General features: G+C 46.5%; 8 protein-coding genes across 8 annotated transcripts, besides 4 other annotated features; all 8 read right to left on the bottom strand.

Annotated features, from left to right (window-relative positions):
• Positions 1-428: 428 nt before the first annotated feature.
• Positions 429-1,346, bottom strand: Tb09.211.3920 (syntaxin, putative; the record flags this gene model as incomplete). Its single annotated transcript, XM_822440.1, has 1 exon — positions 429-1,346. One exon carries the CDS (start codon positions 1,344-1,346, stop codon positions 429-431), a length of 918 nt encoding a protein of 305 aa, XP_827533.1.
• Positions 1,347-2,444: 1,098 nt separating this feature from the next.
• On the bottom strand, positions 2,445-3,590 carry Tb09.211.3910 (hypothetical protein, conserved; the record flags this gene model as incomplete). The annotated part of the gene is made up of 1 exon (XM_822439.1): positions 2,445-3,590. The coding sequence occupies one exon, from the start codon at positions 3,588-3,590 to the stop codon at positions 2,445-2,447; it is 1,146 nt and encodes a 381-aa protein (XP_827532.1).
• A 341-nt stretch (positions 3,591-3,931) lies between these two features.
• Positions 3,932-5,836, bottom strand: Tb09.211.3900 (hypothetical protein, conserved; the record flags this gene model as incomplete). Its single annotated transcript, XM_822438.1, has 1 exon — positions 3,932-5,836. One exon carries the CDS (start codon positions 5,834-5,836, stop codon positions 3,932-3,934), a length of 1,905 nt encoding a protein of 634 aa, XP_827531.1.
• Positions 5,837-6,176: 340 nt separating this feature from the next.
• Positions 6,177-6,212: a sequence feature (AT_rich).
• Positions 6,213-6,493: 281 nt separating this feature from the next.
• Tb09.211.3890 (hypothetical protein, conserved) lies at positions 6,494-10,339 on the bottom strand (the record flags this gene model as incomplete). The annotated part of the gene is made up of 1 exon (XM_822437.1): positions 6,494-10,339. One exon carries the CDS (start codon positions 10,337-10,339, stop codon positions 6,494-6,496), a length of 3,846 nt encoding a protein of 1,281 aa, XP_827530.1.
• Positions 10,340-11,131: 792 nt separating this feature from the next.
• On the bottom strand, positions 11,132-12,400 carry Tb09.211.3880 (hypothetical protein, conserved; the record flags this gene model as incomplete). Its single annotated transcript, XM_822436.1, has 1 exon — positions 11,132-12,400. One exon carries the CDS (start codon positions 12,398-12,400, stop codon positions 11,132-11,134), a length of 1,269 nt encoding a protein of 422 aa, XP_827529.1.
• Positions 12,401-13,133: 733 nt separating this feature from the next.
• Positions 13,134-13,160: a microsatellite.
• Positions 13,161-14,160: 1,000 nt separating this feature from the next.
• Positions 14,161-14,212: a microsatellite.
• A 582-nt stretch (positions 14,213-14,794) lies between these two features.
• Positions 14,795-16,570, bottom strand: Tb09.211.3870 (uncharacterized protein; the record flags this gene model as incomplete). The annotated part of the gene is made up of 1 exon (XM_822435.1): positions 14,795-16,570. The coding sequence occupies one exon, from the start codon at positions 16,568-16,570 to the stop codon at positions 14,795-14,797; it is 1,776 nt and encodes a 591-aa protein (XP_827528.1).
• Positions 16,571-17,471: 901 nt separating this feature from the next.
• On the bottom strand, positions 17,472-18,689 carry Tb09.211.3860 (hypothetical protein, conserved; the record flags this gene model as incomplete). The annotated part of the gene is made up of 1 exon (XM_822434.1): positions 17,472-18,689. The coding sequence occupies one exon, from the start codon at positions 18,687-18,689 to the stop codon at positions 17,472-17,474; it is 1,218 nt and encodes a 405-aa protein (XP_827527.1).
• A 401-nt stretch (positions 18,690-19,090) lies between these two features.
• Positions 19,091-20,446, bottom strand: Tb09.211.3850 (cysteine desulfurase, putative; the record flags this gene model as incomplete). The annotated part of the gene is made up of 1 exon (XM_822433.1): positions 19,091-20,446. One exon carries the CDS (start codon positions 20,444-20,446, stop codon positions 19,091-19,093), a length of 1,356 nt encoding a protein of 451 aa, XP_827526.1.
• A 327-nt stretch (positions 20,447-20,773) lies between these two features.
• Positions 20,774-20,801: a microsatellite.
• Positions 20,802-20,921: the final 120 nt, after the last annotated feature.

Raw genomic sequence — 20,921 nt, 5'->3', positions numbered from 1 at the left:
TATCGCATTACCAGAAGGTATAACCATCCCCTCTCCCTCCACAGGGGCACGAATAGCAACAAGATAACACCAAGATGTTGACGGTGCTTTCGGTCGCGCAGTCTGATGCAACAGTAAGAGCCGTGAATAAATAAGGTGTACGTATACGTAGGTGTGTTTGTGGTGCTAAATTCTGGAAGTCTCCCGCCAGATGCACTGCTCATACTCCATCAAGGCACAATCATGAACCCAAAACGAAACTATAGAAGATTATGTGGCAGGGAAAAGGAAGCAAGGAACAAAAGTGAAGATATTATTCCCTTTCCTTTCTGTGCTTTTCGCCTTTATTCATGAGCAATAGACATAGATGTCTCAGCAACAGTTTGAGGGATCCGTTTGCATTTCCCAGGGTTAATGCCGCCGGGGGTTGTTGCGTAATGGATTCAGGTTTAAGACAGCATCTTTTGAAACAGAAGAATGAACAAAAGCACAAAGATAGTTACCACTAAAAACAAGAAACATGTTTTGAACAACCCGGCCTCCTGATATTCCGCTGCCTTTTCCAACTCCGCTCTACCACTCTGCACGCGTTCGTGAGTGATCGACATGTTGTAATCAATACGGTCGAGCACGGCACCTTGCTCAATAACGAGCGTTTTCATGTCAGAGAACATCTCGTGCATGGACTTTATTGATGTATATATGTGTTCAAATTCCTTCACACGCTCATCCGCCAATTGTTGATTGAGAAGCATCGCCTCTACCTGCTCCTGAGACATGCCCTTTTGGAGGCAACGGTTCATTACAGCATCGGTTTCAAGCTCCTGCTCGATGACTCGCTGTCGTTCACTGTTTCCCCATCGCTTCGCGACCGATTGCTGCTTTTTTAGATCCATAACGTATCGCCGCTCGCTCTCACGGTATAATTTACCAATGTTGCTGAGTTCGTTAACAAGACACATCTTCACATTACGAAGTATACTCAACTCCGCATCAGTTCCCTCGTCAGGGAGCTCACGCATGTAGGCCACTTCGAGTTCATTAACTACTTTCTCACTCTGCTTGAAGAGATTATCAATAGAAACTCGCAGACGCTCAATATCCATTTCCTCACGTCCCTCGTCTCGCGACGAGCTAAACTCAATCTTTAGATTGTTTCGCCACAGCTTTTCCAGCGACTCCATATGCTTCCGAATCTTTCTCTGCAGCTCGCGAACCTCATCCATCTTCTGCATCCACAGAGGTGCAACGAAGGTGCTAAAGGTTGAAGCACCTCTGTCCTCTTGTAAGAGACCTTGCGAGTCAGTTTGGCGAGTTTTGGCGCTGCGGTATTGAAGAAACTCTGTCGTACGGTCACGGGTCGCCATTTGAGAGGGCTCTACTTTTCTTTCTTTCTCTTATTCTTGTCTTCCCTTTCTGTATATGTGCTAATACAAGGAGTTCACAACGTGTTTCAGAGGTGGAGCTCGGTGGTGGATAAAGAAAAGAGACGTTTAAAACAGCGACCCACCGGCTGCCAATATCAACAATAATAGACCACACTAAATGGTTTCACAGAGCAGGTGACGTGGGGATATTTCATGCATAACATCCCTGAATAAAAGGAATGGGCTCCTCGTCCGAGTTCAGTAGTGGCACCCTGGAGAATGATGAGCAAGCGGCATAAATATGGCCACCTTCTTACAGAAATCCTTCCATCGAATACAAAGACAACTGGAAGAAGTGAACAAATGGTGTAATGACAGACGTCTCAGCAACGAAATTAAAAATATCAACAAGTCCGCTTTGGAAGAGGGAGGAAGGAAAAAAAATTCCTCTCCTTTCCCATAACGGAACAGGAGATATGAAGTAGTGAAGGCAAAGTCCCCATCCGCTCTTCCCCATTTGACTACCTAAACAGCATGGGATATAGTTCACACCTTCACTTATTGTTATTCCCCAGTGCTGCACAGCAACATGGAAGGAGATACACTCCGCTAAAATTATTACTTAGCAAAGGTATATACATCACGAAATCAGTTCGTGAGGTCCCGTTGAGAAAGTACGATATTTCTATGGATAAGTGTGTGAGTATGGTGGTAGTAGCTAGACTGCCCGTTTGGTGCACATATCAGTTGTTAAGCATCCCCATTGCACTTCTTTTCTCGCCTACTGTCTTTGCTCCATATGTTTGCACATGGAAAAGTGTGCGGACAAAGGGGGAGGGAAGAGGGAGAACATAAAATGGCAGTCAAGTTGGACGACGAAGCACTAAGTGGATTAAAAATTACGCATTTTCATACATTGCTCACAATTTGGATAAAACGAAGTAGGTAATTATTGTCACCGATAGCCATATATATAATAATAATACTTTGCATAACACAACTGCACCTTCCGTAGGGTCTTTCCTCACCCTTCCCAGCTCGAATCCCATCGGCATAACAATCCCTTTTTGCCCACTCCGACAACTCTCCTAACACGCGTTATTCACTCCGCAACACGAGAGGCAATTTGTGCTGTACGTTGTCTAGACCCCTCCCCAGTGAGTGCAGTGCCTGCAAGGCGAGCCTCAATTCCATACTTCTTCGGGCCGCCTCCTCATCGGCTTTGCGCAACCTACTCTCTAATTCCATCTTTTCCTCTGAAAGCTCATGAAGCTCCTTATGTAGGAGTCGGTGACGCTTTTCCAGGTCGTTATACTCTTCCTGGCTCACACACTTAGTTGCTTGCGTTGAAGCCATCGCCTTTTGGTCACATTTGTGCTTCAGTCGGCGACATTCCATACGCCAGTGCTCCAACTCTACGCAAGCATGGTGGTAACGTTGTTTAAGCAAAACATTTTCGTCTATTGTCAGCTGCAAAAGTCGCTCACGCTCCTGAGAGTCTCTCAGGGCGGTTGTTTGCTGTTCCTGTTGCCTTGCCTTTCCTTCATAACCGACGTTTTTCAATTGCTTGTGTAGTTGGCTAATCTCACTCATCAAATGTTCCACGTCTTTCTCATGTTGGTTCCGTTCAAGTTGTAGAAGCTGACGTGCCTCTCGTAGCTGATTCCCTTGCGACTGGAAGTCAGCGTCACGTGTGGAAGTCATAGCTTCCTTTGACACTGTGTATGGTGGTCCTAAAAGGGTCTCTACGCCCTTCCCCAAACGTGCCTTTACATTTTCTGAGAGAATTTGAACTGCGGCTGCCGTTTTCACATCCCGTGGCGTTTCAAAGGGGGATCCATGCGCATCCCCACCACGCGCCGCCCTCCCTCCCGTTGGGTCCACCCTGTTGGTGGAGATTACACCGAGTGCTGCTCGCGCAGCTGGCTCATCCGTGAACAGACTATAGCTCTCAGCCTCGGCTTGGGACACCTTGAGAAGTTCCCCAACAAAACGGTCGTGCCCTATGGGACCGAAGACCCGGTTGTGCAGCGAAAACCAGCGGCTCTTTGGGGAATAAAGCGAAGGATCACGGAAATATATGGATAAGTAACAAAAGGCTCGTGACGGCGACGGATCTGTGGCTACCACGTAGTACCGCCGAGCCCGCGAGAGTTCGGGTTCATCAGGTGAGTTCACATCAATTGTAAATTCGAAGAGGTAGCCACGATTTTCTATGGTTTCTATATGACGGACCAACTTCATTTAAACACTAAGCTACCTGCATTAGTTTTTGTACATGTACACAAGGACAATCGAGAGGGATCAAAGTATGGAGAATCTGAGAATGGTTACATCTGTGCAACCCACAGGTGCGTGTACACCAAACTAAAGTAGTAACAGTTCATAAACCCGGCTCGACTGAAGCGGGACTTAAACCTTGCATCCCTACGTGCCGCAACTTCAGCAGCAACCCTCACACTTTTTTTGCGTTCGCTCGCATGGGTGACGTTAATGACAGAAAGTATATACCACTCATGTAGATCTCCTCCACTGCGTCATTCAGAAACATATTTGTGAAGAAACAGGCCTCCGTGAACATGTCGTTACTTTCCTGCGCCTAAGGGTTGTGGAGGCGCTGCGGTTACTTGATCAACACATTCGCTACCGTGAATAAGCACTGACGGCATACCGGTGGTTAGACCCTTCACCTGCTTTCCCGGTGGTCGTAGCATCGCGATGGATGAACCATACCTCTTACGCTCCAACTTCTGAAGCTCCTTCGTAAGATCAGGTTGTGTGGGTGCAGGGTTGTCGTTAAGTGCGCGTATCTCACCGTTAGTAACGTACTGTGCCATGCGCACCCCGAGTTGACGCCCACCAGTTGATTCATAGTATGCCTCACGACTTCCGAGAAATGTCCACGGTAGTGGATGCATTTTCACGTCGACAACATCAGGGAAATACGGAATGGTATAAGGTTTAAGGAGGAAGGCCAGTGGCCGATCTGCCTCGTAGCGACCCTTTTCCACACCCTTGCGGGTACCAACGTTTGGTCGACGGAAGTACATGTCGGCGCGTGGGCACACAAAATGCGCCTGAGTAAGATAAGGGTTGTGTGGGTCCTCCGGACATCGCATGATATTGGCCTTCGGATGTTTTGTTGGCACAACATTTTCTGGCCACAAGAGTGGATTGCGCCACGGACTTGTTTGTCTAACGTATTTCATCAACCCTTCGTTGGTTACCTTTTTCTTGAGAGAGGTAAACGCTTCTGCCTGATCTAGCGCAAGGGAGATATCAGCGGGAGTAACAGAGCTACCCACCTCAACCGCTACTGCCTTTGAAGTGCATTTGCCTCTTGAACAACCACTGGTGTTTGTGTCACGCTCGCTTAAACCATGTGCGGATTCACCCTCATGCTTCTGCTCCATACTTCCCGGTGTAACTGGCTCTATTGCCCGTTCTTTTTCCACTTCTTCGCTCCAGTTCCTTAATTCATCCTGCAGTTGTGTGGGTGCCAACGGCAAATGTCGTACGGTCCCAATTTCGCGCTGTGTTAGGAGCCGCTCCGACAGTCGCTTCGCTTCAGTTATTGTTAGGCGTTCCGTGGGAAGTGCGTGAAGGCAGTTCATCACCATGTCAAAGCGAAGTGCATCAACACCTCCCATATGATAGGCACTTGTAACAAGTACTGGATGCGTTATGTCATGGAATAACAGCTCTTTTCGTATATCCTCCAACCTAAACACATTTCGCGACTTTGTAGTGTCTAACTGGTCACCTTTTGTTACGACAATCGTGAAATTTGGTACTTCCTTGGAAAGGAAACGCAGCAGATCGAGGTCTTGAATATAAACTCCGTGCCTGTAGTGCACATCCATGCAATAATACAACATCTTGAGGTTCGGTCGGCACCGCACAAAGTTCCGTAGTAGAACAGCATGTTGAAGGAGCGTGGACCATGGCACCGAAGTGCCGCCGAATCCCGGAAGATCCACAATATTGAAGACACCTCCACCCACATTAAAAAAGTTCATCGCATCACGACGCAACTTCACGTTCGAGCGTCCTACTTCTCTAGACGAGCGAAACAGAGACCTCAACAGTGAACTTTTTCCACACTGCCCCCGTCCTGCGAGTGCAACCTCTGGCATTGCGGGGTTACCATCTGGTACAAAAGAGATGTTTGTGGCACAGCAGACGTGTTTATGTCCCCTGCTAAATATTTCATCCGCAAGCTGAGCCATAATGACGTCGCGCCCGTTCAAATTCGAGGAGCGTACCGTAGCCAAATGTGATTGCTCTTGTGCAGCGATCATTTTCACCCTTGCACGGTGCCGCTTCTTCATGCGATCCATAAACATTTGACGTTGTAACTTGCTTGGACGACGAACATTCTTGGTTGTTACCTGCTGCGTGGCGCATGATTCAGTGAGCGGTGAGGCGGCGGTCATTGCGGTTGGGCCGGCTGCCGTCCCGCGTTGGAAAAGGCGAACACTCCACCACATGAACAGCACACAAAGTAGCTTGCACCCCGTGGGGGCGGCAAAAAGGGGATGGAAGCCTTGCGCAGAGAAGTGTTAAAAAAGGGGGGGGGAAATGAAGGGCCGTTAATAGAAACATGGAGGGGTACCGACACACTCGCTTGATGGTAACAGCACAGAATTTGCAAAGGACATAGACAACAAACTGCCGACCTTTGAATGGAACGAAAGAAGACGACAGAGGAAATGTCCTATCTTCTTACATTTGATGTGCACCAGAACGCCATCGTGCCCACCTCCTGCCACCACAAGTATACAAATTTAATGTATTTTCTTCCTTTGATGGCCAGCAGCATGCAAACTGTTTTTTTTATTTGATTAAAAATAACAATAATAATAACACACACATACATAAAAATCAAATCTAATGTAGACACATCCAGTACGAAAAGCGGAAAAACAAACGCGAGACGATGGTGGAGGTGATGTGATAGCGGAACAACAAATGAACCACACATCAGGCTACACCAGAGCACAAAAGGTGTCCCAGGAACACAACAAGAAACACCTTAATGTTTATCATCTTGACATTATCCTTTACCTCTCAGTGCCGCTCCCTACGTACCTCAGTTCTACAGCCACCCTATTGGAAGGCTGAGATAATAAAGGGGCTATGAACACCTACAACACAGTCGCGCCTCTAAAAATGAAACTTGGATTGTCCCATCGCCGCAGCCCATTGCTGTACCGCAAATGAAACGGATCTGGCGATCGGTGAGGCACATCCTTCCAAGGGTCGATGTAGTCAATCCAATGCACAACATTGGAAGCGTTAACATACGTGTGAAACTTTGGCAAAATCTCATCAATTTTCATGCCGTTTGATTGACTTCTAATCGCTGATGCGAGAAACGCTTCGAAGATTACCAACCAGCAAAACAACTCTATCCGCTGCACAACTGCAAGTATGGATTCACCGAGCAAACGCTGGTTTTTTTCCCTTTCTGCTTGCTCCATAAGCATGGGAATTTGATCAAGAAACAAGAGTCCTCCTGGAGACATCCGCTTCATTACTTTCTGCACCATAATGGCGCACCCTTCAACAGAAACAACAGTGTTGTCAACGCTCTTACTCAGTTCATCATAGAAGGGTTGTAAGAGGGAAAGGCACTCCGCCGTTTCGCTTGAAAGGAGCTCATGTGGCGCTAATGTAGGGACCACTGATTCTTCTTGAAGTGGCGTATCTGGGGCCAGGGTTCTCTCTAAATCTTCCTCTTCCTTCGCCGCCATCTTCAACAGACATACGGCGTTGAACAACATGATCTGATACGGTTCATCCACTGCAACAACGATCTTGTAACCGTCACGCATCTGGTGAAGACACTTGATCATAAAATCAGAGAAGGATGGACCTCGCGACCGAATACAAACTGGCGTGAGCCAAGGTCTTTCGTGTAAAAACCGTCCTTCGTGCATAATTCGCTGACCCACATGTGTCGCCATGGCACTAACGGTCGCGACGTTGTGTACATTGGCGCCTTCCCCAAAAGCGGAACTCTTTTTGGCGGTTGTTCGAGACGGTTGCCCAACCGAAGGTTTTCTTTGCGATGCGACCGAAAAGTCGTCCCATTCCAGTGTTACGGAGTTCTGATGATTAAACGCCGTCTCACTTCCATGGGAGACGGCATGGTCACTCGGAAAGTAGCACGCGGAGTCGATACCTGTGGAAGAGGTGTTGCGATCTTCTCTACACTGGTAGCCGTGTTCGCTGCAATGCACACTGGGCATTGGCGGTGCGATAATAAGTGGTTGTAGACCATGTACAGGGGCAGGAATACTGTACTGACAGAGAGGACCTACCGTACAATACTGAGGGTATGTCTCCGTCTGATCGTCAAGAAAATTTTGCTGCAACTCGTGTACGAGGTGAGAGTCCTCGCTCTCTAGCGAAACACCAAAGGTAGAGACAGAGCTTTCACCATCGGTATCGGTAGCTGCATCTACTGCACCACTCGCACCAGGTGTCGTCTTACCTTCTTCAACCCGATGATCGCTAGTTGGTTCCGGGGACACTGTTTCGCCACCCGCACAACTTAGGGTAAATCGACGGCAGCGCGCCGGGGATATTGGATCACAGTTCGAACATTCCTTTGATGATGTTGAGTTACATGGAGCTTTTCGTGCTACTTCTATGCACGGCACTAGTTCGTCAAAGGATGGACGACCTTCAACTTCCTGCAACTCATGACGAGGGACCAAAGAGACTGGTTGACCGTTGATATACACTGCCGGATTATCATAAAGGGTCCACCAAGCCACTTTCGCTTCACGGTTGCTTGAGGTTAGTCTTTTCAAAGTTGCTTCCCACCATCTTTGAGAGAGAAGGACCGGTGCTGCGTATACTCCGGAAATGTAATGTTCGTTGTCCACACCGGAATCTAAAGGCGGGAGGGGTGGTAGTGTTTGCAAGAATTCTTCCTGTTCCTCATCTCTTTCTTCCTCGGTTAGGCTCTCCTTACACTCCTTCACGGCACCCTTCTCCGAACTAGGACCATGGTAGATCCCACCCCTACCGTATGCCCGTACAATGAGTACGCGCTCCTTCTCCAAAGTCTCCTTCGTGCATATTACCGGAACAGGGTATGGTGGTTTCATCGCCTTTCGGAGGGCGATACGCGAAAAAATGTGCGGCGCTGAGAACCAGCTAAATATTTCCGAGTGCCAGCGGTTAACATATTCTTCAAAATTCCTTACGGTTAAAGGTATCCTCCCCCTGCGATACAATTCCAAGTATGCAATATGTAGGAGATTTAGCACCAGCGACTTGTAACAATCATATGCACGTCGTTGAAGCGTTGAAAGACCGGCGCAATCTTGTTGGATATTAGCAGCGTACTTCACGGTGTTGCACCTACCAGCATATTCGCACTCCATAAGGCGACGTAGCAAGTTAAAGTGAGGTGGCGGTTTCGTTTGACGATTCACTGGCACAACAATATGCTCCTCCTCCCACGTTTCCTCTTCGCTGTCAACATCTTCAGTGCCGTCTTCTTTACGTACCTTGATCGCACGTGATGTAGGTTTCAAAATTTTTACGATGCGTGGCATGGGCGGGCATGATATCACATAATTGCCAAACAACTCACCGTGTGCCGCACTGACCTTTTCAACGCACTGTCGCAAGAGAGGTGGTGTTGACAGGGGAAGATCCTCCACCCACTGTGCCTCACTAGATGTTTGGGCACGGGTCCGTAACTTGTCACTCAATGCCGATCCAAGCCGTTTCCTCCATCGGTGCCCGCGATACAGCGCCTGAATACGCACCACAGCATTCGACTGAAGGTGTTGAACAACACGAAGAAACGCCGCGTCCTCGCTCTCACGCCTCTGCACCCTTAGAAGTTGCTCCACTGGCAATGTTTTCGGTTTTGGTGGATTCCCCTTGGGGTTACGCCCGGATGCTTTCTTTGGAGCACGCTGGCTTACTGTGACCGATTCTCCCCGCGTTTTGTCCCGTGAATCACGTCTCTGAAGCACTCCCCTCCAATATTCCGTGACGTAGTGAAAGTCTAACTTTTGTATGCGGGTTTTATTTGCAAGAAGAGTTTCCGCCACCTTAAGGCGCTGCACTTCTTCGTACAACGGCAAAACAGTTGCGATAACCCTTGTGAAGGTCATGGGAGCCGTAGATGGGTTATATGAAACCAGAAGAACGCCCGGAACAGATGTAACCGAGTGAGGAAATAGGTGGTCGTGCTTGCGAGAGTGTAGAGCAGCGTCCACGACATGAAACATCTCGAAGAAGTTACGCTGCAGCCTGGGAAGCTCAATAAATGAACACCGCTGCATTGATGCAGCAAGTGAACCGATAGTTTCCTTTATTGTTTTAGTGCCTAACCTCAGTGCCTCTCCAATATGAGCTATTATTTTATCAGTGCCAACGGCGCTATCAAGAACTGTGTCAGGATTACCGTCACGACGCCGTGCCATTAATTGCTCCGTCAAATTAGCGAAGTATGGTATACCTCCCACAAAAAACAAATCGACAGATGGATTCGGCTGTTCGATGAAAACAATCAATTTCGCATCGGGGTCGATTGTTTCGCTAAGGCAACGAACCGCCGCGTCTACCTCAAAACTGTTCGGTGCTATAAGTCGCAGGAGTGGAAGGCCACCGACACATAGCGAGTCCGCTCCATTCTTCCGTGTGCATGCCTTTGAGAGAACACAGTTCGTACCGTCTCCCACAGAAATCTCGTGACGTTCTATTTCATGGGTTGAACTACTTTTCAGCAAATTGTCTACCAGGAGCCGCATAGGTTCACGTGGTCGCAATCGTAATATTTCCTCAAGTGAGGTTGTCACCACATCCTTAAAGGCCTGTTCCGCATCGCGTATGACACTTCTTTCAGCGGAGCAAACACCAGAAACGACAGTTACATTAGACCCGGAACCCTCCGCGGGTGACGCGTGGTCTCGCTGTCGCGACTCATCCCGTTTGGTCTCCTCTGGTGTGAAGAGTTTCATTGCAGCTATCTCCCCTTCCTATGAAATAAACGCTACTCAGCCGTTTATTCCTCGTGATATTTACAGGTCTCGTGTTCACCAATGCAGGTGTAGCTGTCACTATTCTCGCTATGTTAATGGCGGCTCCCTTTTGTTCTATTCCCTTTCTTATTGTTTTCCCTCACTCTTTGGGTAGCAACACTCACGTTAAAACGCGTGTTCTAGGTGAAAGGAGTATTGGGGTAAAAGAATGCAGTTAAAAAAATAAATAAGTAAACTGATCGGCAGCCTAACAAGGCAGAAGTCTATTGCGAGAAAAGGTCAACAACATGACGTAGGTAGCAAATATAGTAGAAAGTTGATCAAATTAAAACGTATGCGTGCGTATAAAACCATGTGCACACAGCTTTGTTACGCTCTTGAACGTGCCTGTGGCGCTGTTTCATTGCAATTTCACTATTACTACCCACCACAACAATAGCAACCGGTGATGAATTGGGATAAGAACAGGTTACCACAAACGCATATATTAAAAAAAAATCACAGAGTTCACATGTTTTTACATCACGCCGTCAAAAACTCCTCGAGTCTCTTGAATTGGGATGAAACAAGGGTAGGCGAGAAGGGAGAAGAAGGAAGGATGCTCATGCGAATTTCTTCACAATAAAAAGTAGATGGTGAAGAACAAAAAAAGGGGGAAGGGTGCGATGCGCACGAGGTCTCACAAAGCAACAACAACGCCAGATGTACGAAGTGCATGTGTGTGTGTGTGTCGATTTTTTCCTTTTTGTATTTTGTTAAAGTATTTCGCGATTATTCATAAAGTTGAATGATACGCCTTTGTATCTGCGTCACCTCAGGAAAATAATCCAGTGGAGTGTTGTGAGGAGAGGGGACGAACGTGCTCTGGAGCTCCAAAAACGAACTTTTATTTAAACCCGACTTCTTTACCGCAGTGGGACGTGCGATTGAGGAAATATTGAACCGAATTATTTCATCCGAGCGGTGGAATATAACCAACACATTACGACCCTTCAAACTGCGGCAGCTCTTAACAACATTAAGGTCACCTGTTGTTACCTTAATAGCACCCCTTGTCACAGTGGCAGGAAACGGTGAGAAGGACACGGCAGCATCGCTAAGGCGCGAGAATGTCCTATCCAACAACACTGGGAAGGGGAAATCGCTATAGCGCCCTGCTAGTGCAGCTGCAACCCCGCCACCAATACTGTGTCCCCACAAAATAAGATTTTTGGGGTTAATATTGTAACGTCGAACCGCTTCCCACACAACAGCCTCGGCATCGTCCACCAAGTCGTTAGCCCAACATACATATCCACTGCTTCTTCCTACGCCGCGCGGGTTGTGAAACAACCAATTAGCATGCACAAGGTGATTAGAAAAAGCCATATCCTCCGTGCTGTTTTCCATTATTTCCGCATTCCCGCCAAAGTATGCAACCCAGTGCTCTGTTGGGTCCTCCGGCATCACCGCTACGGCATCCAACTGAACACCACCCGTAGATTGGACGGTAAACCTCTCCACCCGCTGATCTGTTGCACGTTCAATAACCTGATCAAAGCGCGCATCGCGTTTGGCCTGATTCCAGTTGCTGCCGGATATGAGAGTTGCAGGAAATACGGCAAAGAGAATCAGACCACAAGAAATGGACCATGTCTGCACCAGACTCACTCCAATCGCACGTTCAAGAGGCATCGTCGGTAACCGCCAAGTGGCGAGAAGTGCTGCAAGCGAAGCAAAGGAGGGAAATATTAGGGCACGATTCGCAACACGGTTGGAGAACCCACAAGACCATAGTGAGGCTCCGGATGCCAGCAGATGCGTAATCAGCACGAGCGTCATCATCATTTTGAAGGCTCTCCGGACACAAAAACACGTGAACCCCCACATGATGGTTGGAGCGAAATCTTTCACCGCTGATGGAAGAAATCTTGGGGTGCACACGCTAAGAGCAAAGGATGTTCCAACGAATAAAATCGTTGTGCCAACGCGGTGAAGGAAGTTCTTCGACCTCATTGGTTGTTCTGGTTGAGAATCCTTCTCCATTTCAACGACGGACATTCACGTTGTTATTTCACTATTTTCTTCTAATCGTTCTCTACCACTTCCCGAAGCTTTGCAGCTCCTTCTTTTGTTTTTCTTAACTTTAACAGAAAACGACAAATTTGGCGGCCGTATAATATATGTATATACCAAAAAAGTTACTCTTTTCTGTAATTTTCGGCTAAACACTGAATCTCGTTCCCCAAATTCCTTTTCCGAGGCAGAAAATCTTTTTATACACTACGACACTTAAAGTTCCCGGAAAACAGTAATAACACACAAGGGTAATTCAGTGAGGTTTGACGAGTCTTGTTTTCCCCCCCCTCAGTCAGACGCGCTCGTATGGCCCTCGTGCTTACAACACAACCAATATATTTTAAAATATATGCAAAGTTTTGCCCGGAGATCGTACGAAAGAAAGCCCGTTTTGGTGATAAGTTCCACCGCCAACAAATACAAATGCTGTGAATAACCAAGGGATCAGTGGTTAAGCTAACTGCTGTGTACTTCGAAGAATACTAAGGAAAAGATGGGAAGAATAATGAAGAGGAAAATTAACACAACCCACACGAAACTGGTGCAGAGACTCAATTCACAACAAAGCCATCAGAAAAGATATATTGTCACATCAAACGCAGTACATGTAACACATGCAAACACACAGGTAAAAACACACAATATGCGGTATACACTTTCAGCTACATATGAATACGCATTCTTGCATATTCATACACTCATTCGTGAGGAATACATACATATACACACACATATATATATAAGTAAATCCTAATATAAACCCCGTATTGTAGCGTACAGTAGCAACCAAATGAATAGGTATCAACAAATAAGTGATTGTTTCTATTCGACGCAGCGCCAGCCTCATCTCAGTGTGCGTCCCAACCTAATCGTTGCCATTTGGATTTTGTTTCACATACCAAATATAAATAGTGATGACAGTATAAATTTTGATATTAGAAAGGGACTGAATAACGCTACGAAAGGGGGAGTTAACGGACACCCATGGTACTGAATGGTCCAGCAGAAAGGAGAAAGAAGCCAGCGTCAATAAACAATAAGGCCCAAATAAAATCATAAGAACCAAACCAAAAAAAAAAAACAAAACAGACATCAAGAGGAATGATTTGTGGATTCTGATCTTTCTCTCCAATTATAATAACAGTAGTAAGATGCATTCGATGTCTGAGAAGGTTCACAAATAACAACGAAATAAAGAAAAAAATGCGAGTAAAATGCCAAAACAGAAGGAAGGATGAAAAGTAAAGTTAAAATAATAAAAGCAACAAAAGCAATGATGATTATAAATAAGAGGATCATCAAAGGGAACAAATCCACATCGTCAGTAGCAGAACCGACGCGAAGAAATGGGCACGATACATACTCTAATTTTCTTTACTGTTATATTCCTTTTATCCTTTCTCGATTAGTTCCTTTTACCTTCTCACAATCTGTCTCAGTCTGTTTATTTATGAAAGAATGAAGGAAGTCGAAAAAAAAAGAGGAAGAAAGACAAAAGAGTGAGCGAGAAATTTAACTTTAGGGTATCCCACGCAGCCACATATGTGCTTCTTTTCGTTTCGTTGTTTCATTTTTGCCGTTTTTGTATCGATCACCCCTTTATTAAACATTCACTTTTAAAAAAGGTATACCAAGTCGAAACGCTTCCTCCGCTTGAATTCCCTTTTTTACCCCTTGTCGTTGCGACATCACTTTATTTGCACTCCCTTTTGCCGTTGTCGTTACCAACTTTGCCTCGTTATTATAAATATAGAAGCATGTATATTTATATATAGATACAGATATATATTTGTAGTATGTTTGTTTGTTTTTCCCCCATACCTTCTAACCCACTTATTATTTCTCCTTGCTTACTTCGCGCCGCGACAACTGAAATTTTTGTACTATGTAACACACAGTCATAAAGCACACATGCTTGCCTTATTGCGCGCAGCCTGTATGTAAAGGGATGATTTTTGTAAAGAATGTTAGCGTGCTCGTGACACCTTCCTCTTTCTCTTCCTCGCTCACAGCCCTTTTCTTTACGAGGGCGAAGGAACACAATAAAAAAATTTTTGGCCGCGCACAAACTGATGACAGGAGCGAAGTGCACGTCAAGCACTTTGGGCTGCAACAAACATAATCACGTTTAAGCAAGATAAGGGGAATCGGATGGTAAGACCACGCAAAAGACGGTTTGGTTACGAATCACCAAACATGCACATACAGAGGAATATAAACATAAATTCTTGTAAGTGGATACTAACCGATTACACATTCTTTGATTAATCATTTTTTTTCTTCTTCCTCGCGTCACATATATAAAATGTAGCGTATATATACATATGTATATATATGCTCTCATTAACAAATCTATTGCCCATTTTTTTCTCTATTTCACCCCTTAATACCTGTGAAAATTCCACCCCTAGCGTCCCCGTCATCAAATTCGCAATCCATAACCACCACATAGTTTGTTTCGAGTTGCTGTTCGTTTTGCAGCTCGTTTTCGTCTTCAACCTTGAGACCTAACGAACCAACACATGCAGAGATAAACATTACGGATGAAATGAGAAAGGTAAGCACGCTGTTGAATGGAATGGGCTTATGACCTGATATTGACCACGCAAACAGTGGGGTAATTGCGAACGGAATCACGCAACGCACTATTGAGCCACAAGATTGGGCAATACCATACATTGTACCTGTGTGAAGGGGTGGCGCAACGCGAGCAGTAAATATTGTAATGAGTCCGAAAGCCCAGGAACTAAACCACTGCCTGGCAAATGTGCACATGAGAAGTAAGGGGATCTGTGCACCTCCCACCGCATACGTCACGAAAGGCATCAAACCAACTACCACAGAAATTATCATCACGGAAATACGCCACAAAACTAATTTGTTGGTAATCACGCGACATGCGAGGTGCAACGTGACGTTAGACAAGAGACACGGGAAACTGTTCGTTAAGAGAAGCGTCCCAACCGCACTGGCCTGATAACCGAGTCCTCCATGAGATGTCCCTGCAATCGCCCACAACGAAAAAATCTCCGAGAACGCCACATCTCCACAGCAAATGAGCATGTAGGTGACTAATACACACCTCGTATTGGGGTTTACAAATGAATCTCTGTACCCAAACGGTTCCTTTTCTTGAGAAGTAGCAACACTTATTTCATCTGCACCGCGCAGAGCCGGGGCACTCGCCTCGCGATCTACTTCTAGATGAGAATCCACCCGACCATTTGTACCGTTAGGTGCTGCTTCTTTGTGTTGCTTCGCTTCTTCGTTTGTTCCGTCCTTCCGAAAAGAAAGCTGTTGAGACTTCTCCCATGTCGCAGTCCCATGATTTTCACCTAAGATATCAGACTCATCAGGTAACCCATTGAAAAAATAATCCGGCTCCGGCTCGACAACTACAGCCTCTATATTTTCATTATTTGGGACCACCTCATGTGTGGCTCTGAGTCGCAGCGAAGATGGTAGGAGCGCCAAAATCCACCCTGGTAAAGGTCGAGCATGAGGATTGGTCTCCGCTAGAAACACCAAACATATGACAAGAGCAAAAATAGCGTAGAAGAAGCATGCAACTGCTGGCATCAGTCCCGGGTAGCGGGCGAAAACGCCATCTTTTCTGAAACCTGCCCAACGAAACATATTGCTGTTTGCGGGATCGTACAGCAGTCCACCCATCGCCGGACCGATTAGAATCCCGAAACCGTACGTGAAACTAACCATCGCAAACCCTTGGGCTTCATTGGTTCTGTCGAGAATATCAGCCAGTACTGTCTTTGCGACCAAAAGGTTTCCGTTCGAGAGGCCATGAAAGAAACGAAAAATGATGCAAACCCAGATGTTGCCGCTGAAGCCAAAGCAAAGAACCATCAACCCACCGATAATAAGACCTAACGCAAGGGTTGGTTTACGACCGTAATAGTCACTCATCCAACCCCACATTTTGCCGCTCGTGAACTGCCCAAGCATGAAGGATCCCAAAACCACTCCTGACATGTAACCGGCCTCCTCTGGGGGACACTTTTCGAAGAATGACACGAGGTATCCAACATAGGGCAGAAGTATTGAAGAACAAAGACTTTCGTTTAGCAGAACGAGTGCTAACGGGAACATCTGCTTCAGGGGAAGCGGTGTAACGGCGTCCGATTTTTGTTGCATTTCTTTGTCTCAATTTAATAACGAACAACTGAACGTACGCAATTAAATAGTGAACAAAGATATCGTCTTTTGACGATAAAAAAAAAAAGAGGGAAAGGAAACTAGAACAGTGAAAAAAAAACAAATTGTGAAAGCAGTTAAGTGTGGCTGCTGTAACTAATTGTTATCACTAATCAATACACCCTTTTTTCCAGAGGAAAAGGAAAATTCTTTTAACCTTTGTCACCCCTCTATCCAACCAACCGCTCGGCCCGTGCACCGGTTCGTAGTGGGAACAACGTTCTGAGGCCCTGCACAGTTCTTTTAAGTTAAGAGCTATACTTTCCCTCTATGAGCCCACGATGAAAAGGGGGATGTAGGTGTGACTATGTTATTATTTTTCTAATAAAGAATTATTTATAAATCACAGAAAGAGTAGCGCAGGGGAAATAAGGATGGTCTAACGTTGCGGAGCAAGAAAACAGCTGAAAAGATTAACATAGACACCAGTCACATCAATCTATATTGTTTGACAACATGAAGTGAGTATATGCTTATAGCACACAAATACACAAACGTATAAGTGCAGATACGTCATGCAATGCAACAGTTACCCATATGTCCGATGTGAAACTGGAAGGTTTGAATAAGTGGGAGAAACACCACTCCCCAATTTGTCCTCTAGAAACTCTACGGCACCGTAAAAGCGGAGTACCCGCCTCACTGTCTACCGGTGAAACACACAGTATATAACCCGCGCCAAACTAGGTCAGCGGATCCACGAGCATGGGTGGGTCAAGTTATGCATATACCACAAAATCGATGAAGCTATGCGAACACTCCTCCAACTCTAAGGTTCCACTAAGTGAGAGGTGGTCTTGTACACATATTTAACCACATCAAATATGTAGTCAAATGACTCTTAATCGTCAACACTAAGTCTTTCCCACAGCTTGATGAATTCACGGGAGAGCCGCTCGAGAGACGAGGAACCCGGTATCGGAGGGGACTGTTTCCCCATCCCTTTTTCTGTTTCAACAGCGACTACTAACGGCCACTTCGTATCTCTCGGTAACACAGCTACAACAGCACTACTGCCTGCCTGTGGACACGTCTCCACTACAACGTTGTCGGCTCCTTCAAGAGTGGCGATAGGTCGAAGTTCAGCTGGAGGATGACCTGCGTCCTCATTGTCACCTTCTACTCTGCAGTCCATCTGGTTTAATGCCTCTTTGATGTGACGATGCAGCCACCCCTTATGTCTTAGTTCCATATTTATGGATATGGAGGGATCGACCCCGGGGCTCACGACGGCAAACCGCTCTTCCATTGTTTTACTTGGATGCCATTCAGCGAGCCGCCTGAACGCGTCGTCAAGGCGTACCTGTGCATCTAACGACTCGTAAAAGACGGCATACACGCGGAGCTCCCACGGTATCTCGTGAGAAGTAAGCGAACTGTCAAACGACGGTGGAAGGCAGTCGAAACGCAGCTGGATATTGAGCGCGTCGTACGTTGCTGTTTCACCGCCACTGCTTATGTTCTGGAGTGGCAACAAAGTCACCCCGTTGCGTTCATGGCCCTTTCTCGACCTCGGGATTGCGTCAACCACAAAACAATCTATGAGACCGACTGACTCAACGGCAATAAATGTAGGGAACAAAGTGGAGGAATTATTCCCATCCGCAACACATCGTTGAAGCGTAAATGTGGCAGTGATGGTTCCCTTTATACCGTTCCCTAAACGAATTATAGTTGGCAGACTGTGAACGAACCTTAGTCTACTAACGCTGCTCCTGGGATAGTGTTGTTTCTGCCGCTTGTCAAGTGCGAGAGTGAACGACGATAGCTCCGACAATACGTCGCCTGCTTCTCGTAAGGTGGGTTTATGGATGCATACCGATGCATTTGTTTGTCTCGCATACTCTTGTCTTGGACTGCATTTCGCCACCCTTTTCCACACGGGATGTAGCATGGCGCAGGCCCAACAGCACTTGTAGTGTGCAATAGGGAAATCAATACGTAACTCAAGTTCAGGAACGTGAAGCACAAAAGGGAAACCATCATCCTTCCATGTGACATGGTGCGTCAGCTTCCATGCGTTGCTGCATACATGAACAGAAGAACCTTTCGTTTCCATGACCCCTTCCTTTTATCCTTCCACCCAACGCCCTTCAGTTCCTTCACCACGAGAAACCATTAATTAACTAGACGTGAAAATAGAATCATACAAGAAAATGAAACCAATAGATGAACATAATCTATACGTTGTATAGAGAGGAAAGGAAAGTGTGAGGCGAGTAATAGAGGGAAAACAAACAACGGTGCAGGTGAAGAGATAAATCCCACGTAAACAGTAAGCAAGAGACGCGTGGTTAGGAGGACTTTGGCTCACCATTCGTCTGGTCCACAGAGCGATATTACCCTTTTTTCCACGGTAACACCCCACCACTCCTTCCTTTTCAAACGACTCTTGACATCCTTGATACTTGCTGATGCATTTATTTGCGACGGTAGGTAAGGGAGAGATGCGCTGCCGCTCTAAAACTCACCGAACTGTTGCACGGCCCGCCGAACAATGATGCGAGCCGCTCGCCGCACCTCCGCCATCGTTGTTGTTCGTCCTGTAGAAAGACGGAGTGTGCCTACCGCACGATCCAAATCCACACCAACGCTGCGCAGTGAGGCGGAAACAACAACGTTCTCCTCTGCAGAATGGCAGGCCGCGCCCGAGGACATGCACACCTTATCACCGACCGCCTGAATGAGTCCGTGGGCGGAAATGTATCTTCGCTTACCACTATCTGTCACTTTAAACAATGCAACACTCAATGTATTAGGAAGAGCATGGTCGATGTCACCATTCAACACACAATCCATACCCACCTTGGAAACTTCTTGCTTTATCACCCGAAATAATTCGTCGCGAGTATTGCGCATTGTGGCAGCGTTTGCGGTTAGGTTCTTGCAGGCCACATGAAGCGCCTCCGCCATACCTGTTACCAAGAGCACATTCTCTGTGCCTGGGCGTGCACCATTTTCATGATTTGCTCCGAAGAGAATATTTCGTATACGCACACCATCCCTGACATATAACGCACCAACACCCTTTGGGCCATAGAATTTGTGCGAACAAATGGACAGCATGTCAACGCGCATGGCGCTGACATTTACGGGCACTTTCCCGATAGATTGTGCTGCATCAGTGTGAAACAGTGTTTCCTCACCACATATTTCCTTCACAAGTTTCACGAGGTCATCAATAGGATTAATACCACCAATTTCATTGTTGGCGTGCATCACTGTTACTAGTGCAACGTTTTGTGGGCCACCCGGAAGTTCGAGTAGAAGTTTGCGCCACTCGTCGGTGCGCACGCAACCGGTCCTAGGATCGACAGGGAAGCGGTACACCTCTACGGGTGGTGGCTGTTGCTTTTTTCCACCTGACATGCGTCTATCTCCTCCCTTCACCACTGCCGAATGCTCTCTTTCCAAAAACTTTAACACTTCCTCAACGGCGGGGTGCTCAACGTTTGTCGTAATTATATAGTGTCGACTTGGAAACCGTTCCCGCAATGCCGTGAACCCGCCGATTATTGCTAAGTTATTAGCCTCCGTCCCACCCGAAGTGAAAATAACATTCGCAGGAGTTACCGCACGAATGGCGTTTGCTACTTTCCCCCTCGCCTCATCCAGCACAAATTTTGCCGCCAAACCATATGGATGGACTGAACTGGGGTTCCCCCACGAAAATGGTACAATAGCCGACATGGCCCTCCAAGATTCCATGCAGAGTGGTGTAGTGGCATTGTAGTCCAAATAAATGGGAATAGGGTCTGTGGGCGTGAGCGGCTGCGGTCGCAGTTTTTTGAGTGGCGGGCCCTCAATGCTACACATTCCCTAAACACAAATATAGTAAGAAATATCGTATAAGCAAGAGACGATGATTCGGTAATTGCAAAGAATGAGAAAACAATTTTTTAAATGCGGACTGGTGAGCACATGAAAGTATATTATATTGAGGCGAAGAAAAAAAAAGGGATGAGAAAAAAGGAGAGTGGGCAGCGGGACAAAAAAAACGCAACTCTCCAACAAATTACACAAGGTGCCAGGGCTTGCACTTCAAAATTATTTTTACTCTTCGAAATAAGGGGAACCCCTGGGATTTCCCACAACAGGGAAGAAAATGTCGCGGTTTAAAAGATGAGGTAAACGAACTCAGTAATATATATATATATATATATATATATATTTCTACCATACTCACATCCCCCTCATTTCTCCGTATCGAAGTGACCCTGTCTTCGCATTCTGTCGTGGATCATTTTGAAACTCCCACGCCACCGCGGTGTCGGCTTTCGAGTGTGCGTGC

The sequence above is a fragment of the Trypanosoma brucei genome, chromosome 9 (assembly GCF_000002445.2).
Source record: "Trypanosoma brucei brucei TREU927 chromosome 9, whole genome shotgun sequence".
Lineage (NCBI taxonomy): Eukaryota > Euglenozoa > Kinetoplastea > Trypanosomatida > Trypanosomatidae > Trypanosoma > Trypanosoma brucei.
The sequence above is the reverse complement of the archived record's forward strand: the minus strand, read 5'-3'. Positions and strand labels throughout refer to the sequence as shown.